The sequence below is a fragment of the Thermobia domestica genome, chromosome 13, assembly GCF_964235325.1.
Source record: "Thermobia domestica chromosome 13, izTheDome1.hap1.1, whole genome shotgun sequence".
Lineage (NCBI taxonomy): Eukaryota > Metazoa > Arthropoda > Insecta > Zygentoma > Lepismatidae > Thermobia > Thermobia domestica.
In genome coordinates this window covers 76,618,862-76,637,072 of record NC_137466.1, presented here as the reverse complement: position 1 = coordinate 76,637,072, position 18,211 = coordinate 76,618,862, and the positions used below count along the sequence as shown (strand labels likewise).

General features: G+C 35.3%; 1 protein-coding gene and 1 long non-coding RNA gene across 4 annotated transcripts in view; one reads left to right on the top strand and one right to left on the bottom strand.

Annotated features, from left to right (window-relative positions):
- The window catches only part of LOC145668265 (uncharacterized), a 115,833-nt gene extending 98,079 nt beyond the window's left edge, over window positions 1-17,754 (top strand). For all 3 annotated transcript variants that reach the window (XM_081735967.1, XM_081735969.1, XM_081735966.1), the window contains one exon: window positions 17,277-17,754. In XM_081735967.1, the coding sequence (XP_081592093.1) occupies window positions 17,277-17,554 (278 nt within the window). In that variant the 3' untranslated portion in view covers window positions 17,555-17,754. The remainder of the gene's footprint in view (window positions 1-17,276) is intronic.
- LOC145668266 (uncharacterized) lies at window positions 11,775-17,283 on the bottom strand. The gene is made up of 2 exons (XR_014128000.1): window positions 12,888-17,283; window positions 11,775-12,856 (listed from the first exon to the last, which is right to left on the bottom strand). It is a non-coding gene; the product is annotated as an uncharacterized LOC145668266 (long non-coding RNA).
- Window positions 17,755-18,211: the final 457 nt, after the last annotated feature.

Genomic DNA, 18,211 nt, shown 5'->3' with positions numbered 1-18,211 from the left:
AGTCATGACATCGTCAATGTCCTAAATATCCATTAACAAACGATATTAAGTCATTTGGGAAGAGTTGGCTACAAAAACGATCATGTCGTTTGGGTGCCCATGATCTAACTTGAAATCATTTACTCGATCGTACTTCTTTCAGCGAATCACGAATGGTAAGTGGTTAACTGACGACAACCATATGCTAAAAAGATCGTGGTCGAAGCGAGATGCTGCACCATTTGTGAAAAAGACCATACTGACGTCCAGGAAGCTTCGAATTGGAAGGGCATCGTGCATTATAAGCTGCTGCCGCCGGACAGAACGATACACTCGGGCTTGTATTGTCAACAATTAGTGCAAGTGTACCAAGCAATTAAAATGAAATGTCCGGAAATAGTCAACATAAAGGGTGTTGTATACCACACTGACGTCAGACTGCATACATCTTTAACAACCTGTCAGAAATTGAGAGAATCTGACTGGAAATTTTAATACATCAACCGTATAGTTCGGATCTGGAACCGTCAGGCTTTAATTTGTTTCGGTCTCTGCTGAACTTCCTGGATAGTGTTAAGTTAGTTTCAAAGCAGGCCTGCATAAACCATGTATCAAGATTTTCTGAGGAGAAACCACAGTTGCTAAGATTATGGCGTTGCTGGAAAAAGTAAGTCATCGAACCAAATGGTGCATATGTGGTTTCATAATGTTGTTTTCAAATTACTCTATATGTATTCTTAATTTTGCCCTCCAAAGACATTACATACACACATTATATATAGCTGGAAAATGAAAAAAAAATAGATTTAATCACACAAATTATTTTCTTAAGGTTTTAACATTTTTAGACTTAATATTTATTCAAAATTAATATTCATTATCTAATTATATTCTTACAAGAAGACAGTTATAGATATGCGACAATCATTTTGGACATGAGTGTACACCCGCCAGTCAAGGTCACTGCCCTTTCGACCACTGGGCCACTCCGTCTAACCTCAGTCGTTGTTTTACCGCCAATTCAGTGACGAAATAAGTACGTAATATTATTTCCCGGGTAATCCGAACCCCCCGAAATTCGAACAGGCTTCGGCCCCAATTAGTTCGGATTTGAGGGGTTGTACTATATATATATATCACATGTTTTTCTCTGTTTCAACATCAATGTTTGTTTCGTTATTAACTTTCTACCCTTTTTTTAACCTCTCACGATTATGCTCCGAGGTTAAATGAACGCTAATAAGGAAAATGGAATGAAGAAAGGAGAGAATCCCTAGAAAACACATGCACACGGTGTTTATTCTCCACAAAGCCGACTCGGCGAGAGATGGTACTGAACCAGGGACTCCACGCACCAGAGGTGTGCTCTACCACTGACCCACCGCTTGCAAACCTCAAAGCGACTACTGATCCTAAACTGACTCTTTTGCTTTATTGACACGAGATTATATGTATACATAATTTGTTTCTCAGTTTATAAAGTACACAAATTATAAGAAAAATAATATTTTATAGTGAAGTTTTCTAGAATTTTCATTATAATCATTGTCATTATCATTTTCTATGATTTGCGTAAAATAATTGAATCCTTATTGTCACAAATAATTCTTTTTCATTTTTGAAGGTTGGATACAGAGACAGAAGAATAATATAACAACTTTACAGCCAGACAGCTATTATAGAAAGAGATGAGAACGAAGCAGGAATAAGTAAAGGAGTAAGGGAAGGATGTGGACTTTCACATCTCCTGTTCAACGTCTACATAGAAGAGGCTATGAAAGAATTCTTTGATAAAAACGATAAAAGCGTAAAAGTGAATGGACAGGTTTACAGCACAATAAGGTTTAATAAGATGCTGATGACATAGCACTGATAGCGGATAACGAAAAGGACTTGCAGGAAGCACTTTCAAACCTGAACAACCAACTGGAAAAATGAAGATAAATAAGAAGAAAATCGAAGTGATAAGGTGCACAAGAGCAAGACAGGAAAGGACAAACGTGTGGCTAGATGGAGAGAAAATCGAAGACGTTAAGACGTTCCCCTATTTAGGAAATCTAATATCCTGGGACGAAAGAAGTGAAAAAGACGCCAGGTCCAGAATAGCGCAGGCTGAACAAGCATTCAATAGGGAAAGAAGACTACTAACATCAAAAAATGTGCCATTGGAGCAAGGTCCGTCGACCCTACTGTTCCGCGCTTTTACAGGTCCCTTCATAACTCGCTGTTTCTGCGTAGCCACTTTCTCCAGCTGTTGTGTGGCGTCACCGCGGTGAAGCAGGGACAAATATCGTGTGCTAAGCCTATGTTCCACCGTAGCGATTTGCTACAATATGTACTTACTATAGCATTGAGTAGCACTTGAAGAATAGCTTTGCATCCACTATCTTAAAGAACATTCCTCCTGCGGAGTTCCTGTGTTTTTCTATTCAAAAATCGAATTATGAAGTATGTCTTAGCCGTGTCGAATAGTTTCAAGATCGAATTGTCTTTCTTAGGACATAAAACGGTCAGCAAATCACATTCTTTTTTCTTTTCTTCGATTCACAGTTTTTTGTGAAATGTTCGAAATATAACTTCATACTATTTTATTACTTCCATCCACCTGGAAGAAGATGAGACGAGACCACTACGTAGCCTCATATTGCCACTACTGAACTTCGAAAGAATCGCAACTATCTTGAATCCTGAGACTTCAACTTTCGATATGATTTCGAAGAGTAACTTTTTACTTTTCATAGTCTTATCGAAATCATACTGTACTGGCTGTTTCCACACATCTATTAAGCCTCGAATCATTGCCACCTGGACATTTCTGTGTGGTCCTAAAAATAAATAAAGCTCTTGGTCATAGTATACGCGCCTATTAACATTCAATTCATCAAATATAAGCACTGAAAATTTTTCCACACTCTAAGTAGCGCCCTTGCTGTGAAATTTTCAAAACTAGGGTAAGAATACCAGGGAAAAAACGGTAATTTTTGCATACAACGTCGAAATGTTGATACATTGGGTACGGGGATTCGAACTTGTAACCGCAGATGATTGTATAATTTATCAATGAGGCGTGTTGTGTTAATGCACAAATGATATGTTAATCAATCCATCTTAGTTTTTTTCTTGCCATTTATTAGCATATTTACTTGGCCTAGTGTAAAACTTTTTCGTAATATATCATCACCCGGTTATTAACCACTTCATTGAAACGATCACAATATTATATTTTAGAACTGTCCTTTGAAAAATTGTTTATTTTATTTGCTTTCCAATTCTTTTAACTTCGTTTGTAAACACATTATTTGGCTTTCCGTTCTCTTTACGCAAAAAGGAGAGCTCTTCTTTTGGTTTATGACTCTCACTCTCCACAGAACAAACGGAAAATAACATAAACAAAGAGTTATCTTTTGTTTCAGTCACAATAGTTATTTCATCTGGCTGCACCCCAATGTCTGATTTGTTTTTTCTTTAAACATCTAACTTCCGTACATTTCATTCTTTCATTATTTACATCAACACGGTTCCGTACGGTAATGGTAAGTTTAGTGAAGGCACATCTTGTTTAAACTTTTTCTTGGGTAGAATATTTAGAAGCCCACATTTTAAATTATGTCCATAAGCTTCGGGAATAAAATGATCGGAATAGACGCTGGCGTTTTCAACTTTAAAGATGTCTTTACGACAGCATTTCTTTTGCCAAGCTTTCCGCAAAAAAATCCGAGGGAAATACATGATAAATAACTTTGGAACCCGTAGTATTTCTACTATAATTGCAACAAGTACTTAGTGTACAATTCGACATGCTTATAGGCTAACACGACCACTACAGTAATTAATGTTTTCTTAATACAGAAAAGCAAGAATCACTCACTTTCCTGCAAAAATCAAAGAAATAAGCAAGGATGAATGACAAGGACCTTGGGCGAAAGCTGTTTTTGCTCCCGCCGTGACGTCACAATTTTACTGCATCTTCGGTTTTCAAAGAAGGGTAGTTATGACGCGACCTTAAAAGAGTAAAGGAACAGTAGGGTCGACTGACCTTGCCATTAGAGGTTCGTAAACGATTCATTAAGACCACGGTATGGAGCGTGGCGCTTTATGAATCAGAGACGTGGACATTGAGAAAAGCTGAAATATCCAAAGTGGAAGCATTTGAAATCTGGTGTTGGCGCAGAATGCTGCACCTATCATGGACCGAAAGGAAAAGGAACAAAGACATTCTAAAGGAAAATACTGAAGTACAATATGAAGATAATAGGAAAAAGAACAGTTTTCTTGGCCACCTTATTCGCCACTCTGATTGGATCACCGTGTTCATAGTGGGAAAGGCAGAAGGAAAACCAGGAAGAAGAAGACCAAGGATAGAATATCAAGATGCAGTGACGAAGAAGAGACCTTATCAACGTATAAAACAGCTCTCCCATGGGAGAGAAAAGTTTTAAAATTTCCACGTTGCCCACCAACCTATGGTTGAGGCGAGAAAGAAGAAGTACAATGATTTATCATATTTTAAATCGATGATACGCTTCAACCCGCGAATACTATAATTAAACCTCCCGCCAGCTGCTTACAATGATGAGTTCTTCCATGTACTGATGAAATAATTTCTCTTTATTCTTTCATGATTCTCTACAGTAGTCATTTTAAATTCGGTGCTCTATGACGTCATCTACAAGAGACGTAGCATACGAAGAACCTGGTGCACTGATCAAGGCAGTGGTGACAAAGAAGCCAGAACATCTACAACTTTCCAGATACATCACTTCCCTATGTGCTCATGGAATATATAAATTTCTTCACGAAATGAAAAAGAGATAAAATTTTACCAACTAATACTTATAGTTCTTGTATAGTACTAATAGTTCAGGTACTCTAATAGATTTATGCTACAGCTCTTTCTGTCAAAAATGCAGGAAATAAGAAAAAAAACTTTAGATGGAATTTGAAGTTAGAAGAGAGAAATTTGTAATTTCAAGTTCAATCTGAAGGAATTTAAGATAGGTCTTTCACTTGATTTGTTCACTTACTTGAGAGTAAATTCTTTATCACCATTTCTCTTTTTTTAGACGAGCAACTTATTAATTAGCCCAGTCAATGAAGGTCAAAAAACATCAAAGTTCGGAAAAAATTTGGGTAAAGCTGATTTTCTCTCAAGTGATAGACCACTATGAGAAGAACATTTTCCCAAAAGTCCCCGCCCCTCCCCCTGGAGCTTCTCCCCCCACGCCCCCTCAAAGTTAAAAAATGGGCGTTTTAGTAAAAAAGCCATATCTTCAAAACTAATGGACATATTGACATGCTTCTTTTTTTCTCGTAATCTGTGAAATGTGCTCTACAATTTCGTATTCCTTAAAGTTTTTCATAAACCTAATGGCTTCTTGGCAATTTTAACCTAAAGAGTAAAAAATGAAAAAAATCGCCCGCGCCATTTTGTTTTTCCTCTTATATTTCCTTAGTGAATTGTGATATGGAAAAATGTTTCAAATAAATCTTAAAGAGCATAAAATTATCTTTCCAACGGTGTATATATTGTGGGGGTTACTCTTAAAATTAGCCATGTAGCGAGGTAAGTTTGAAGACGAGCGGGCTCAAATTTTCGCCTCAAATATCATGGAGGGATAAAATGCATGACACTAAGTAAATGTGTTAAAACAGAAGTGGAGGTGAAGCGAACTCCGTTGGGAACATTTAATCCTGAAACTATTCGTATTCTTTCGTATGCCAAAAAAAGTCACCGTAGTGGGCTCTCCAATATTTTTGTGGAAGATTTTAATGACTTGAAAGTTACCAGAGGAATTGAATGTCGAACGGTACACCCCATATTTCCAATGAATGTTTTGTGGATTGCAGGCGCAGATATGCAGCCTGGGTGGAATAGATTCATGACCTCCGTAATGAGTAGAAGAGAAGATTGTGAGGATACATATATATTGAGAATTCCCTTTATAAACATGGATCCTAGCAATCCATCAACAATTTTCTCTGCTCTCAGTTATGCTGCAGAACAATGTCAGAAGCAACGCCGTGCCTGTATTGTTACGTTCGATCAACCATTGTTTTCAAAGGCGGCTGAAATTGTAGCGTCAGCAAATCCCAACAGTGAAGTGTCAAAAATTATTCTGAGGTTAGGAGGATTCCGTCTATTAATGTCTTTTATGGGTGCTATTGGAAAGATAATGGAGGGGAGTGGTTTGGAAGACCTATGGGCTACAGTTTACGGTAAACTGACTGTGAACCACATTTGAATGGTCACGCGTACGCAAGAGCTGTCCGAGCATATAGCCTTACTGCTTGTGCGATTGTTAAAGTGATGAAGAGCAGTTTTCCTGAAATAAATGGCTCTCTTGCATATTTGGAAAATATTTCTAAAGATCTTCTTGAAAAGAGTTTTAATGAACAAGATGTTCTAGAAGAACCAGCTGTTTAAGAAGCTTTGAGCAAATTTAACGATTTCTTGCAGGAAATTAGAACTTTAAGCAGAACAATTAAGCTGTGGGTTAATCTCCTTACGTGCATTGACCTTATAATGCTGTTTACCTTTGCAGAAAGATCAGGAAACTGGGATTTACATATGAATACAACAATTCAAATGCTCCCATATTTTCATGCTGCCGGACATCTCCCCTATGCTAAATCCGCCCACTTGTATGCACAAGAGATGTGCAAACTTGAATCAAAACTCACAAATCAAGAACTAGTTCTTTTTAAGGAGAAAAGGATTCTTCACTATTAGGCGGAAAGGCAAGTACTGGTCAGGAACGTGGTCTGATATGTGCATAGAACAAGATTTGATGCGACCCATGAAATCTGTTGGAGGACTGACACATGGCCGTGGCATTACTGACAATACTCTTTCAAAATGGGTACTTGGAACACCATTCTTTCTCAAAGTTCATGAGGCTGTAGAAGATTTTTTCGGAACAGCAATGCAGTTTAGCGAACAGCACGTGTAACTACGAGAATCCAGAAAGAAGAAAGTCTTGTCAGACTTACAGAAGTTTACAGCTTGGTTACAAGAACACAATCCTTTTACAAAGTTGTCTGGTGAACTGGTCTCTTTAGCCACTGGGTTTGTTTATGATTATTCAATAAACTGTGATCAAGCATACGATATCGGTTTGTCTACCATGAACAAAATTAAAGGTAAAAATTTCCAAGAACTCAAACTGCACAGAAAAGGTGAAGACACAGGCAGCACAGAAGTCAGCAAGAGTCAAAAGAGGTCAATATCAATTCTCAACAGCTTTTTAATCGGATATTGTGTGCCTGTGATAGCGCCAGCAAATTAAAGACATATTTCGAATATGAATTGGCAGTACGCCCACCAGCTCTGTTTGACGAAATTTCTCTTCGAAAAGGTACAAAATCATCCTTGATGAAAGTTTTTGAAGAAGGAATCATCGAAGAACTAGATGTAAAGGATGCAACATATATTGTAGACGGAGGGTTTCTTCTTCATCATCTGCCATGGCCAAAAAAGTGTACCTTTGGAGCTGTCTTAGAGAACTATTGTACACATGTTCTTAATAAATATGGTCAAAAATCTATCGTTGTTTTTGATGGTTACCCTAGTGAGCCTACCACGAAAAATGAAGAACAAAACAGGAGAGCGGCGAAAAAATCTTCACAAGACATAATTTTTTGTCAAAACACAGTCTGTGCCACGGGAAAAGACGAGTTCTTAGGTAATAGAAACAATAAGAAGAGATTATCGTTGGCTCTGGGGTCTGAACTCGTGAAACGGGGATTGACTGTAATTACAGCAGAGGAAGACGCAGATGTTGACATTGTAATGAAGGCCATTCAACAGTTGAAAACTGCTTCAAAAGTTATTGTTGTAGGATCTGATACTGACCTGGTAGTCTTACTTACTGCTTTGTCTCCTGAGAAAGAAAGTGCTTCTGTTTACTTCTGTAAAGAGAAAGGTGGTGTGACTCCGAACACACGGTACTTCAGGATTGAAACATTGATTGAAAAGTTTGGAGATTGCCGGCAACTACTTTTGTTCTGTCATGCGTTTACAGGATGTGACACGACATCGTGTTTTTATGGTATGGGCAAATTAAAAGTAATAGATATGCTCAAATCACCGGAATTTCAAAACTGGGCCAGAGTGGTTTTTTTTTTTTTTTTTTTTTTTTTTTTTTTTTTTTTTTTTTTTTTTTTTTAAGATATTTCAAAATCTAAAGGAGAAATATTATCTACAGGTGAAAAATTAGTTTTGGCTTTGTATGATTTGGGAAAATACTCAAATTTGAATGAAGCCCGATACCACAGATTTTTGTCTTTCACAAAGAAAAGTTCACTAAGATCCAACTTTGACCTGGCCAAAATACCTCCAACTTCTGAAGCGTGTAATGAACATTCGCTCAGAGTATTTTTGCAAGTACAGAAAAGGTTAGGAAATAAACTTCCTGACACAGAATGGGGTTGGAGGATAGAATTAATTAAAGAAAACGGACGCTCCAAAAAGACATTGAAACCTATTCCCACATCCAAGCCATTTGCACCAGACGAGCTTCTGTACATAATATCATGTTCGTGTAAGCAAGGATGTAGGCAATACTGTAAATGCAAAATAACTAAAATAAATTGCTCTGCAATGTGTGAGCACTGTATGGGCTGTCTTGCCTAAATTCACATTTCTATTCCGAGGAAGAACTTGTAGAATCATCATCCGAAAATTAAATAGTATACTGTATAGCTACGGAATATTAAGTTGAAAATACTGCAGTAAGCATAGCGGACATGTTCAAAATTAAGTTGTAAACATAATAAAAAATGTTATAGATATATTTTCATACGCTAATTGACTGAGGAGATCCAAGGCAAAAAATAGGGAAAGGAAGAGCAAACAAAATATTTCAAATTTTTATAGTTTATTTGTTTATCTGGAAATTATTAGATTTATAAAAAAATAGAAAATAAAATAAAATAATTTTATCACTTTTTAAGAATAAAACAGAATGTGAAAATTATCAGTGTGTTGAATAGTTTTGGAGATAATAGCTTTTGTCAGAAACGCTTATTTTTAAATTTGAAATGGTAATGGGGATTGAGTAAGGGTTAAAGCTTCACAGGGGAGGCAGGACTAAACAAAAATGCTTTTCTAACAATGCAGTGGTTTATTATTAGAAAAACAAAAAGCTTTGTCTTTTTTTTTTTTTTTTTTTTTTTTTTCGAAATGAAACATAGTGACTGATATTTGAGGCAAAAAATTGAGCCCGCTCGTCTTCAAACTTACCTCGCTACATGGCTAATTTTAAGAGTAACTCCCACAATATATACACCGTTGGAAAGATAATTTTATGCTCTTTAAGATTTATTTGAAACATTTTTCCATATCACAACTCACTAAAGAAATATAAGAGGAAAAACAAAATGGCGCCGGCGATTTTTTCATTTTTTACTCTTTAGGTTAACATTGCCAAGAAGCCATTAGGTTTATGAAAAACTTTAAGGAATACGAAATTGTAGAGCACATTTCACAGATTACGAGAAAAAAAGAAGCATGTCAATATGTCCATTAGTTTTGAAGATATGGCCTTTTTTCTAAAACGCCCATTTTTTAACTTTGAGGGGGCGTGGGGGGAGAAGCTCCAGGGGGAGAGGCGGGGACTTTTGGGAAAATGTTCCCCTCATAGTGGTCTATCACTTGGGAGAAAATCAGCTTTACCCAAATTTTTTCCTTGCAAAAACCTTTATTGACTGGGCTAAATATGGCATTAGACCATCTTTCACGCTCAGAACAGCTCTGATTCGACGTGGATTTGAGTCATAGAGGCCGTGAATGGTAACAAGTGGAATATTACAGCACTGCGCGTTCAGTACACCATTCAGTTCCGTTAGAGGATGGAGGAGGATATCTACGCCGGATTCAAATATCAAAAACGGATAAAAATGTTAAATTATGTTCAGATTCAGGGATTGGGAGCACCGCAGGAGGTGTTCAACTTCATTCCAATGTTCCTCAAACTACGCCGTAACAGCTCCAAATGTGTGAATGGGCGCACTATCATCCTGGAATATGACGTCATTGCCCCAAAACATCTGGATCATAGGATGCACAGCGACAGTGACACGACCGATAAGTGCCAAACGGGGCCCTCTGGAAATCATGTGTGTGTGTGGCCCACAGCATCAAAGAGCCGCCGCCATGTTTCACGATTAGGCAGAGGCACTGTGGATCATATGCTTCTTTGGGCGTCTGCCATACACAAACACGGCCCGTGGTTTAATATAGAGAGAACGATAACTCACACATCCGACCATATCGCACGTTTCCAATCATCAGCGATTCATGCTGCATGGTCGCGGCACCATTGGCATGATGGTCCCTTATCAACGGTTTCACCAATGCAACCTGACCCCGTATGTCTATTTCATGTAGCTCGTAGCGGACTGTGATTGTCCAGACGTGCTGTGGGAGATACTGCTTGAGTTCGTCCATCACTTGCACCGCAGTCGCAAGAAGGTCTGAGTGATAATCGGCTTTAATGCTCGGCGGAATCCATCACTAAGGGTTTTTTTCTGACCACTGTTCTTCTTTCCCGATGTCGTTTTGCCCTGAGGTTTGTAGGCCCTCATCATCGTGGGCAATAATACCCTTCAAAACACACCCAACCACTCGCTACTTTTGTCATGCTCGCACCACACAACCTTGTAGTAATAATTTGCCCTCTTGTAAATCAGACATCGCCCATTTTACATTATCAGCGTCTGCTCAGTTCACTGCACATTGCTTCTATTGCTCTTCACGTAATACCAAGTTTGCCTTACCATCAATAGCACAGCGCTGCAGTCACCACCTGACCGTTGCCAACGCAGACATTTGACGTGTTTTCAACTCCTAGTGCTTCTATTTTGATAACAATTTGTATATTCGATAGAGATAACCACAAAACTTCCTGTGGTCATTGATTTATCATACGAGATTGAGAACTCTATTTTCACTGTCTTCCCCAAACTTTTGACTTCTTTACTACTCTGCTGAAAAGGGCACTGCGTGTATTCATCTTTAAATTTGGTCATACCTTTGGAAGGCTTCTTCAAGTTTTTCAGTGTATAAACTAGCCAAAGAGAAGTACTCTATTTTTAAGCATTTTCAAGAAGTTTATCACCAATAATAAAAGACTGAAATTTGTCTTGAAGAAAAGGAAACGTTTTGTCTTATATCAGGAGAATGCTGAATCGTATGAGGATTTAATGAAGATAGACATCTTATAGTTTTACATTGCAAGGACTTCTCTGTAGAGGTTCTGAAATCATACAAATTTGAACTATCAAGTAAAAATTGCAGTTTCTCTTGTTCCTTGATCCGTATTCCATTCCTTAGATAATCGTTTGGTTGTATATCCATGTTAACATTTCTCTGAAAAATATATTTTCCAGTTTCATCACACTAATATTCGGCAATCCTGGATCAGTATAACGGAAACCTCGCAACAATTCCTCTACAGCATACAATAGGTACAAGGCTATTAGTCTGATTTTGAAATATCTGCAGAAAAGAGTGGCATTTAACAGTTATTATCTTGCAGAATCAGAGAAAGTTTGCACACCAATAAAAGACAAATTTCTGCTCTCTTCATTCTCTACACGTTTGAAAGTTTCATCTACAGCAGATATTTTATACTATTTTCCCTACCCTCCCTAGTTTTATTTCATTTTTCCGACTTTCCAGTTCGTGCAAGTTCAAATTTCCATCGCCTGTAAAGTTTATGTTGTGACGATATCATATCCCTACGACTACACAATATTTTCTTATCCAGCAATAATATAGTAATAATAGACAAAACTTAGAATTTCCTTTGTATTAAATCAACTATTCATATAAAAACATTTACATATAATATGCATTTATATCTTTTACATCATTTGGCTCGTAAGTTAAAGCATTTAACAATTACCTTTAAAATCTGAACATCACAACGGCGTTAACTACAAAATAACCATACTTTATCACAGAAGTAGTGAAATCTGTATTTTTATTTTCTAATTACACACAAATTCAATCTACACAACTATACAGCAGTCATACTATACTATTTCTAACGCACGTACTTTATATTAATTACATATAAAATGTGAGCCTTTGAATACATTTCTAACAACACCATCTGAAGTTCCCAATAGAGCCTCTGCTTAATATGATATATGGACACCCGTATGTATTTTTAAAATGACATTGACTTGTTACATCCCAATGACAAACTAAATAGTGAAGATTATAATACGACATTGGTATTATGCATCATGTAGATATTGCATACAGTTTTTGTAGTATTTACAAATTACAACATAAAATAGAACAAGCTCCTCTATCACAAATATTTCACGTTTCCCATTCAGCTCAGTCAAAGAAAGAAAATAATAATTTAGTAGTTCAACTGAATACGGCATACGGTTTCACCCAGTTTAATCTTTCTTACTTGATATACTTCTGGCGTTCAAGGACAAAAGACCGTATCTACTAAAAAGATGGTCTTCATATTAGCCCGACTGTTTATTTCTAGATCAACATGACACAAATGTTTAGATAATTAATTCTTAAAATTGTCATTTTCTTAGTATTAAAGTTTTCTTCTTCTTTTTATTATTATTATTTCTGCTATCGTCAGTTGATGCATCACTGTCATGATTACCTACAGTTTGGTCAAATGTGTAGACACGGTATTTTGTCATGTACGACAGATCAATATTAGTTACTATATGTTTTCACAGCATGTATAGGGTCACAACAAATTATTCTTTTGTATGCTACACGGCTAGAATTACAGTTCCCTCTTTAAAAAACGTAATACGCTAACATCTGTGCAAGACCTGCGTGATGGTCCCTAATCAGTGATTTCGGAAAACAATTAATGTCATTGACTACAACCTGCAGTTTAACGAATGTCATTGACTACAACCTGCAGTTTAACGCTTGCAATTTCATGTTAAGATCTTGAATTGAGAAAATAAATTCTTCTTCGATCAAAATAAACTTTTGTTTTATTCGGAGTTTTCACAAACAGGGTCTCGGCAAGGCAAACGGAGTGCAGTTAGGCAAACAGGGTCTCTCATAGATCAAACCATCTTGGAGGAAAATTAATATTTATAAACGTAAGACTGTTATAGATCCCAGGCTGTGAATGACCATAAAATGCACATTCACAGCCCATTAATTAAGATTTTTTTTTTCATTCTCCAAGACGTTTTATGTTAACCCGTTGCCTACATGTTCTCGTTGGTAAGTCATACATTTGCAGCTACATAGATAAGGAAAAATAATAATTTTAAGTTATTAATAAAACTCAATACTAGGTTTAAATAATAGCAAGTTAATTAAATGTGATGTAAACATAATTCCATCAATGTAAAATAAACTGATTTGATATCTTTTAAAATAGCAACATGGAACTCTGAATTTTACCTTTACTCAAATGTTTATAAAAACGTTTCCATATCGATGCAAGATATTATGTGAGTTGATTTTACAAGTATTTTATAAATTTCAATTGTTTTCACTTCTAGTTGCGACATATTACTTCGAGTTGTTTAAAACTGAAGAGCTTTACATCTTAAATCCAAATCATTATATGTTGTACATTTTGTTTTGATTGGAATAGTTTATTTTCAAAAAGTATATATATTGCTAAATAATTTCATTTCAAACTACCTCCTCTCATTTCTGTACTAGTGCTATATGTTACATTTCAAACTTCCTACTGTATTCTTATAACAAGTAGTATTTTTAAATACTAGCATTCCATTTGGAAAACCTATACAATCTCTGAATAGTTTTACTACAGTATTAGATTCATTTCCTTCATTAATATGAGACAAAATCTTCAATTTACGCGAGAGACAGCACAAGTAACCTCGATATGCTTACAATCAACAGTCCAGCAACGCTATAAATAATTCATACGACTGAAAATTCTCATGTAAAAGTCAAAAAGTGAACTGTGCTACAGGGTTGTTTTCTTCCCGATATTATATACACGAGGAGTATGACTCAGTTCTTGTATAACAGAAAACTAGTAGCCATGTGACTACTGTGTATATGGTCTTGATGATGATACTTGTCTCAGATACAAACCTAAGCAGTGGTTTGGATCTTACTTTAAACAGTAGGCCCTATCTCATATAGCCTTGGCGCTGAAAAGGAACGTTAAATTCAAATCAACCAACCAATTATAGAGATTTAACATAAAATTCCACGTTTCTGACAGTCTAGAACATCTTCAGATGAATAAATAAAATATCATCAATACTTTCAGCAACCAAGGCGTTAACATAACTTGGCATCCTATTTTATATCTGAGGTCAAGTTTCTAAGTTTACGCAGAACATTTAATTTTACCGATAATACCTGATGCTTTACCAGCAAATTCCCCTTCCCTGTTTTTGAACCAAATAATTTATTCACTTATATTTACGACATATATTAATATGTTAACACACACATTTAAAATACCATATCTGAAATTGACGACATGAATGTTCAGAGTACAGCTGAAGAGAACTATTATCGTATATAGTAGTCTACTGAATATTAAAGAACTTCAATGTTTGTACAAATTCTTCGGGCCTATTAAAATCAAAACAAGAAGGGTGGTACGACAATTACATAGCAATACTGCATTCTTCTTTATCGATTTTATCCTGCTATTTTGACGACAAACGCGTTCATAAAACGTGTCTCACAAATTATAACCCTTTTTTTTTTTTTTTTTAAAGAAGCATTTACGATCTTTATTAATTTATACATAAACAAGTTCTAAATCATATCTTAATACATGTTTATGAGGTTCAGGCTCTGCCACTGTATCATCTATAAAACATTCATTTTTGTCGGGTCACAAATTAAACCTTGCAGAAAATTCACGTTCATAGCGCTATACAGAGTGGCCCAGAAGTAAGTATACAGTCCCATACTGATCGGTCATGACATTTTATATCATTTACATATTGCTATCCATACGAGTATTGACTTAGTTTCTTCCTTACCTGTTCTTAATTTATTTTCACTTATACCTTAAGCCCAGAACAAACCAAGCAAATAAATTCATTATCTTAACCCTTTCAGCAGATACCCTCATAATTGTGAATGCTACTTTCAGTTGTCAAAAAATGCCAATCAAAGATTTTAGTACACAAATTAGCTACAAGCACATTTGTGAGTGTCTGAATGATAAGTTGTCAGGTACTAAATTGCCATCTGTTGACTATATTGGAAATCACAACGTTTATAAGTAGTGTGTTCTGCATTCACAATTCTGAGGGTATCTGCTGAAAGGGTTAATCAAGTTAATCAATTAAAATGTCATACTTGATCGATGCTGCTCTGTATACCTACTTTTGGGCCACCCCATATTAGTAAAAAGAATCTAAAGCTACTCAATATGTGTTTGTTTTTCATACTCCATACTGCTTTTAAACTACTACCATGTGTGTGTTATTCGCAAATTATATTTTGGTAATGACTAAAAGCAAACTTCTCTGTACATGTTCCGCAATATGCTCTACCGTAATATTTTAAAAAGACTTATCTTCAACTTACATTACATAACTTAATTATACACCGAGCTTTTATTCTAAGATTTTAGATTCCTCATTAAATAATGGAATGGGCAAATCACAACGGTGTAGATAACAAATGACTGCGAATTAAAACAAAACAAGTTATAGATATACACACATGTTATAGAAATTCAACATTAAACTCAACGAATTTTATAGTACAACAATTGTTTGACATCTGATTAACTTATACGAAAACAGTTTTGCTTCTCTGTTAAGAAATTACACAATTCATACCATTAAAAATAAATAAATAATGAAATCTTTATTTTCATGTTTCATGGGTATGCCACATAGAGTAACAAATTATGAATATAAGTAAATGATGATAAAGAAATTGTTGGAATGAAGACTGCGAAAAAAGTAAACAACAAACAAAGCTAGAGAATCCATTACAAATAAATATGAAAATATTGTTTTCCACCACAAGCTAACATGTAGTGGGATTGAAGCAGGGATCCTTCCCACCTCCGATACATTCAGCTTGTAATAATCATTATCCCCCCCTCTTTCTTCCCCAAAGAACATAATATATCCCATACCATAGCCATCATACACACAAATATGGCACAAATTTGACCTTGTAAATTGAATATTATTTCACTGTATTTAAATAATTATTATTACTATTATTTCCTTCAAACATTTTTATGTTTACAAATTCGAATTTTTATTCTCTCTTCCAAGACAGTGATAAAGTTGATGAGGAAAAAAAAAAAAAAATAAACGAAATTTCTAGCAAAGTTATTAGCCCACTGAAAATATGAAATCTTAATTAAGCACAAATAAATAAAACAAGTTATATAAAAACTAAACTATTAAAGCACTTAAAGAAACATCTTAACATATAAAAGCAACACAAACAACGATGTCAGTTATGCTTTAGGAACAAAGCAAATAAGTATTGCAATTTGAATAGGTACAATGAATAGGGAACTGCATCCTCTCTTTCGTTTTCTGTACCTACAAGTGATCACAAGCTGAAAGCAACACTCGAAAATGTAAGAAAGCATGGTGGATACTACTTTTATGCAAATACGGATAACAGAAAATTTAGCTCAAACGTGTCGTACTGCATAAAAAGTTATTTTGTGCATCACAGTCCTACACAATCACACATGATAGATATCCAATTCCGTTTATATCTACAGGTAAGAAACAAATTAATCGCAATAAATTTTTAATGTTTACAATTCAAATAATTAAGCAAAAATGAACATCTTTATAGACTAAAATTACCATCCACTCGACTTTTATCTTTTAGACAGTATGCACGGTACACCTACCTTTCAATTTATTATTTTGAATATTATGCTTATTAAATAATGAAGAAAAAATTGTTACCAAAATGGAACACATTTTAGTATTTAACGAGATATTTTAAATATTGAGAGGAAAAGACCTCTTTAATATTTCCGTATAAAAGAAAAAGACAGGATTTTTGAAAATGTAAAAGTCATTTAGTTATATGTTAGTATACATAGTAGTTACATGTATAATTAACTTCCATTTATCTCATCCCATTAACCGCTTTTTCTTTCGTATCTGTGTCTTGACACTCCTCCAGTGAAAGCAGTGAAACTTTGATGGATTTTGAATATATCCATCACAGTGTAAAGAAGAGTGGTTTGTATTTTTTGAGCTTATTTACTTTCAGAATGGATGTTTTACTCATTTTCACCACCATAGTTATGTGATTCATTGATTGATTGGATTTTACCGTTCTTTTTCAGCACCGAGGCTACATGACATGGAACCTACTGCCCAAAATGGGATCCACGGGTTTGTACCTGAGGCAAACAGGCCAACATGGAAGCACGGAAACCACGCGCGTAGCCAGTGTATGACAAAACCAACAGTAACATTTGATTTGAGCTATATGCATTCCTTCTACGAAAGTTTTCCTGGAGTATCATGGATCAAAGGCAAACTTCTCGTCACAAAGCAGCTCTGCTTCACGAATAGAATGGCAAATAATATTCTAAACATTTCGAAGAAACATATTAAATGATTCTAATGTTTATATAGCAATCTGTGAAACGAATTAAATCTACTTATTAAACATTGGGATAAATGATTGAGGAAAAAGATGTAACTTAGTGAGTTGAGTTTGAGCGGCATACTTACAGAAAAAAACTACTGTCACCGGAAAATGTAAACCCGAAAACATATTGCGATAAAATCCAGTATATACAAATCATTATGCTTCATTTCCATTAAATACAATTACTGAATTTAATCAATAAATAGTTAAAATACATATATTACTTTCTCATTCAATATATTCTCTCAACTATTACTGTTCCTAACTACATCCCAGGAAAATTAGCCAGAAAAAAATCGCAAAATTTCGAACAAGCTGTATTTTTCTGGAGACCTTAATTTTGTTTTCCTCAGCATATCTTGAAAAGTATCCTTGATTTCAATACTAGGTGTTTAGAAGGAAGGATTATAGTTTTTTTTGCAATTATCTTGAAGATTATCAATTCTTCGAAGAAAATAGTTATGAGAAAAACTGTAATTTATGCAATTCTACAAAAAAAAAAAAAAAGTTTTTTTCTTCGTACAATCAAGTGTTCCCAAGATTGAACAGAAATACGGTGAAGTTTTTAACTTGAGACTGCAAAATATCTTGGAAAATAAGCATTAGACGGGGAAAAACGTTCGA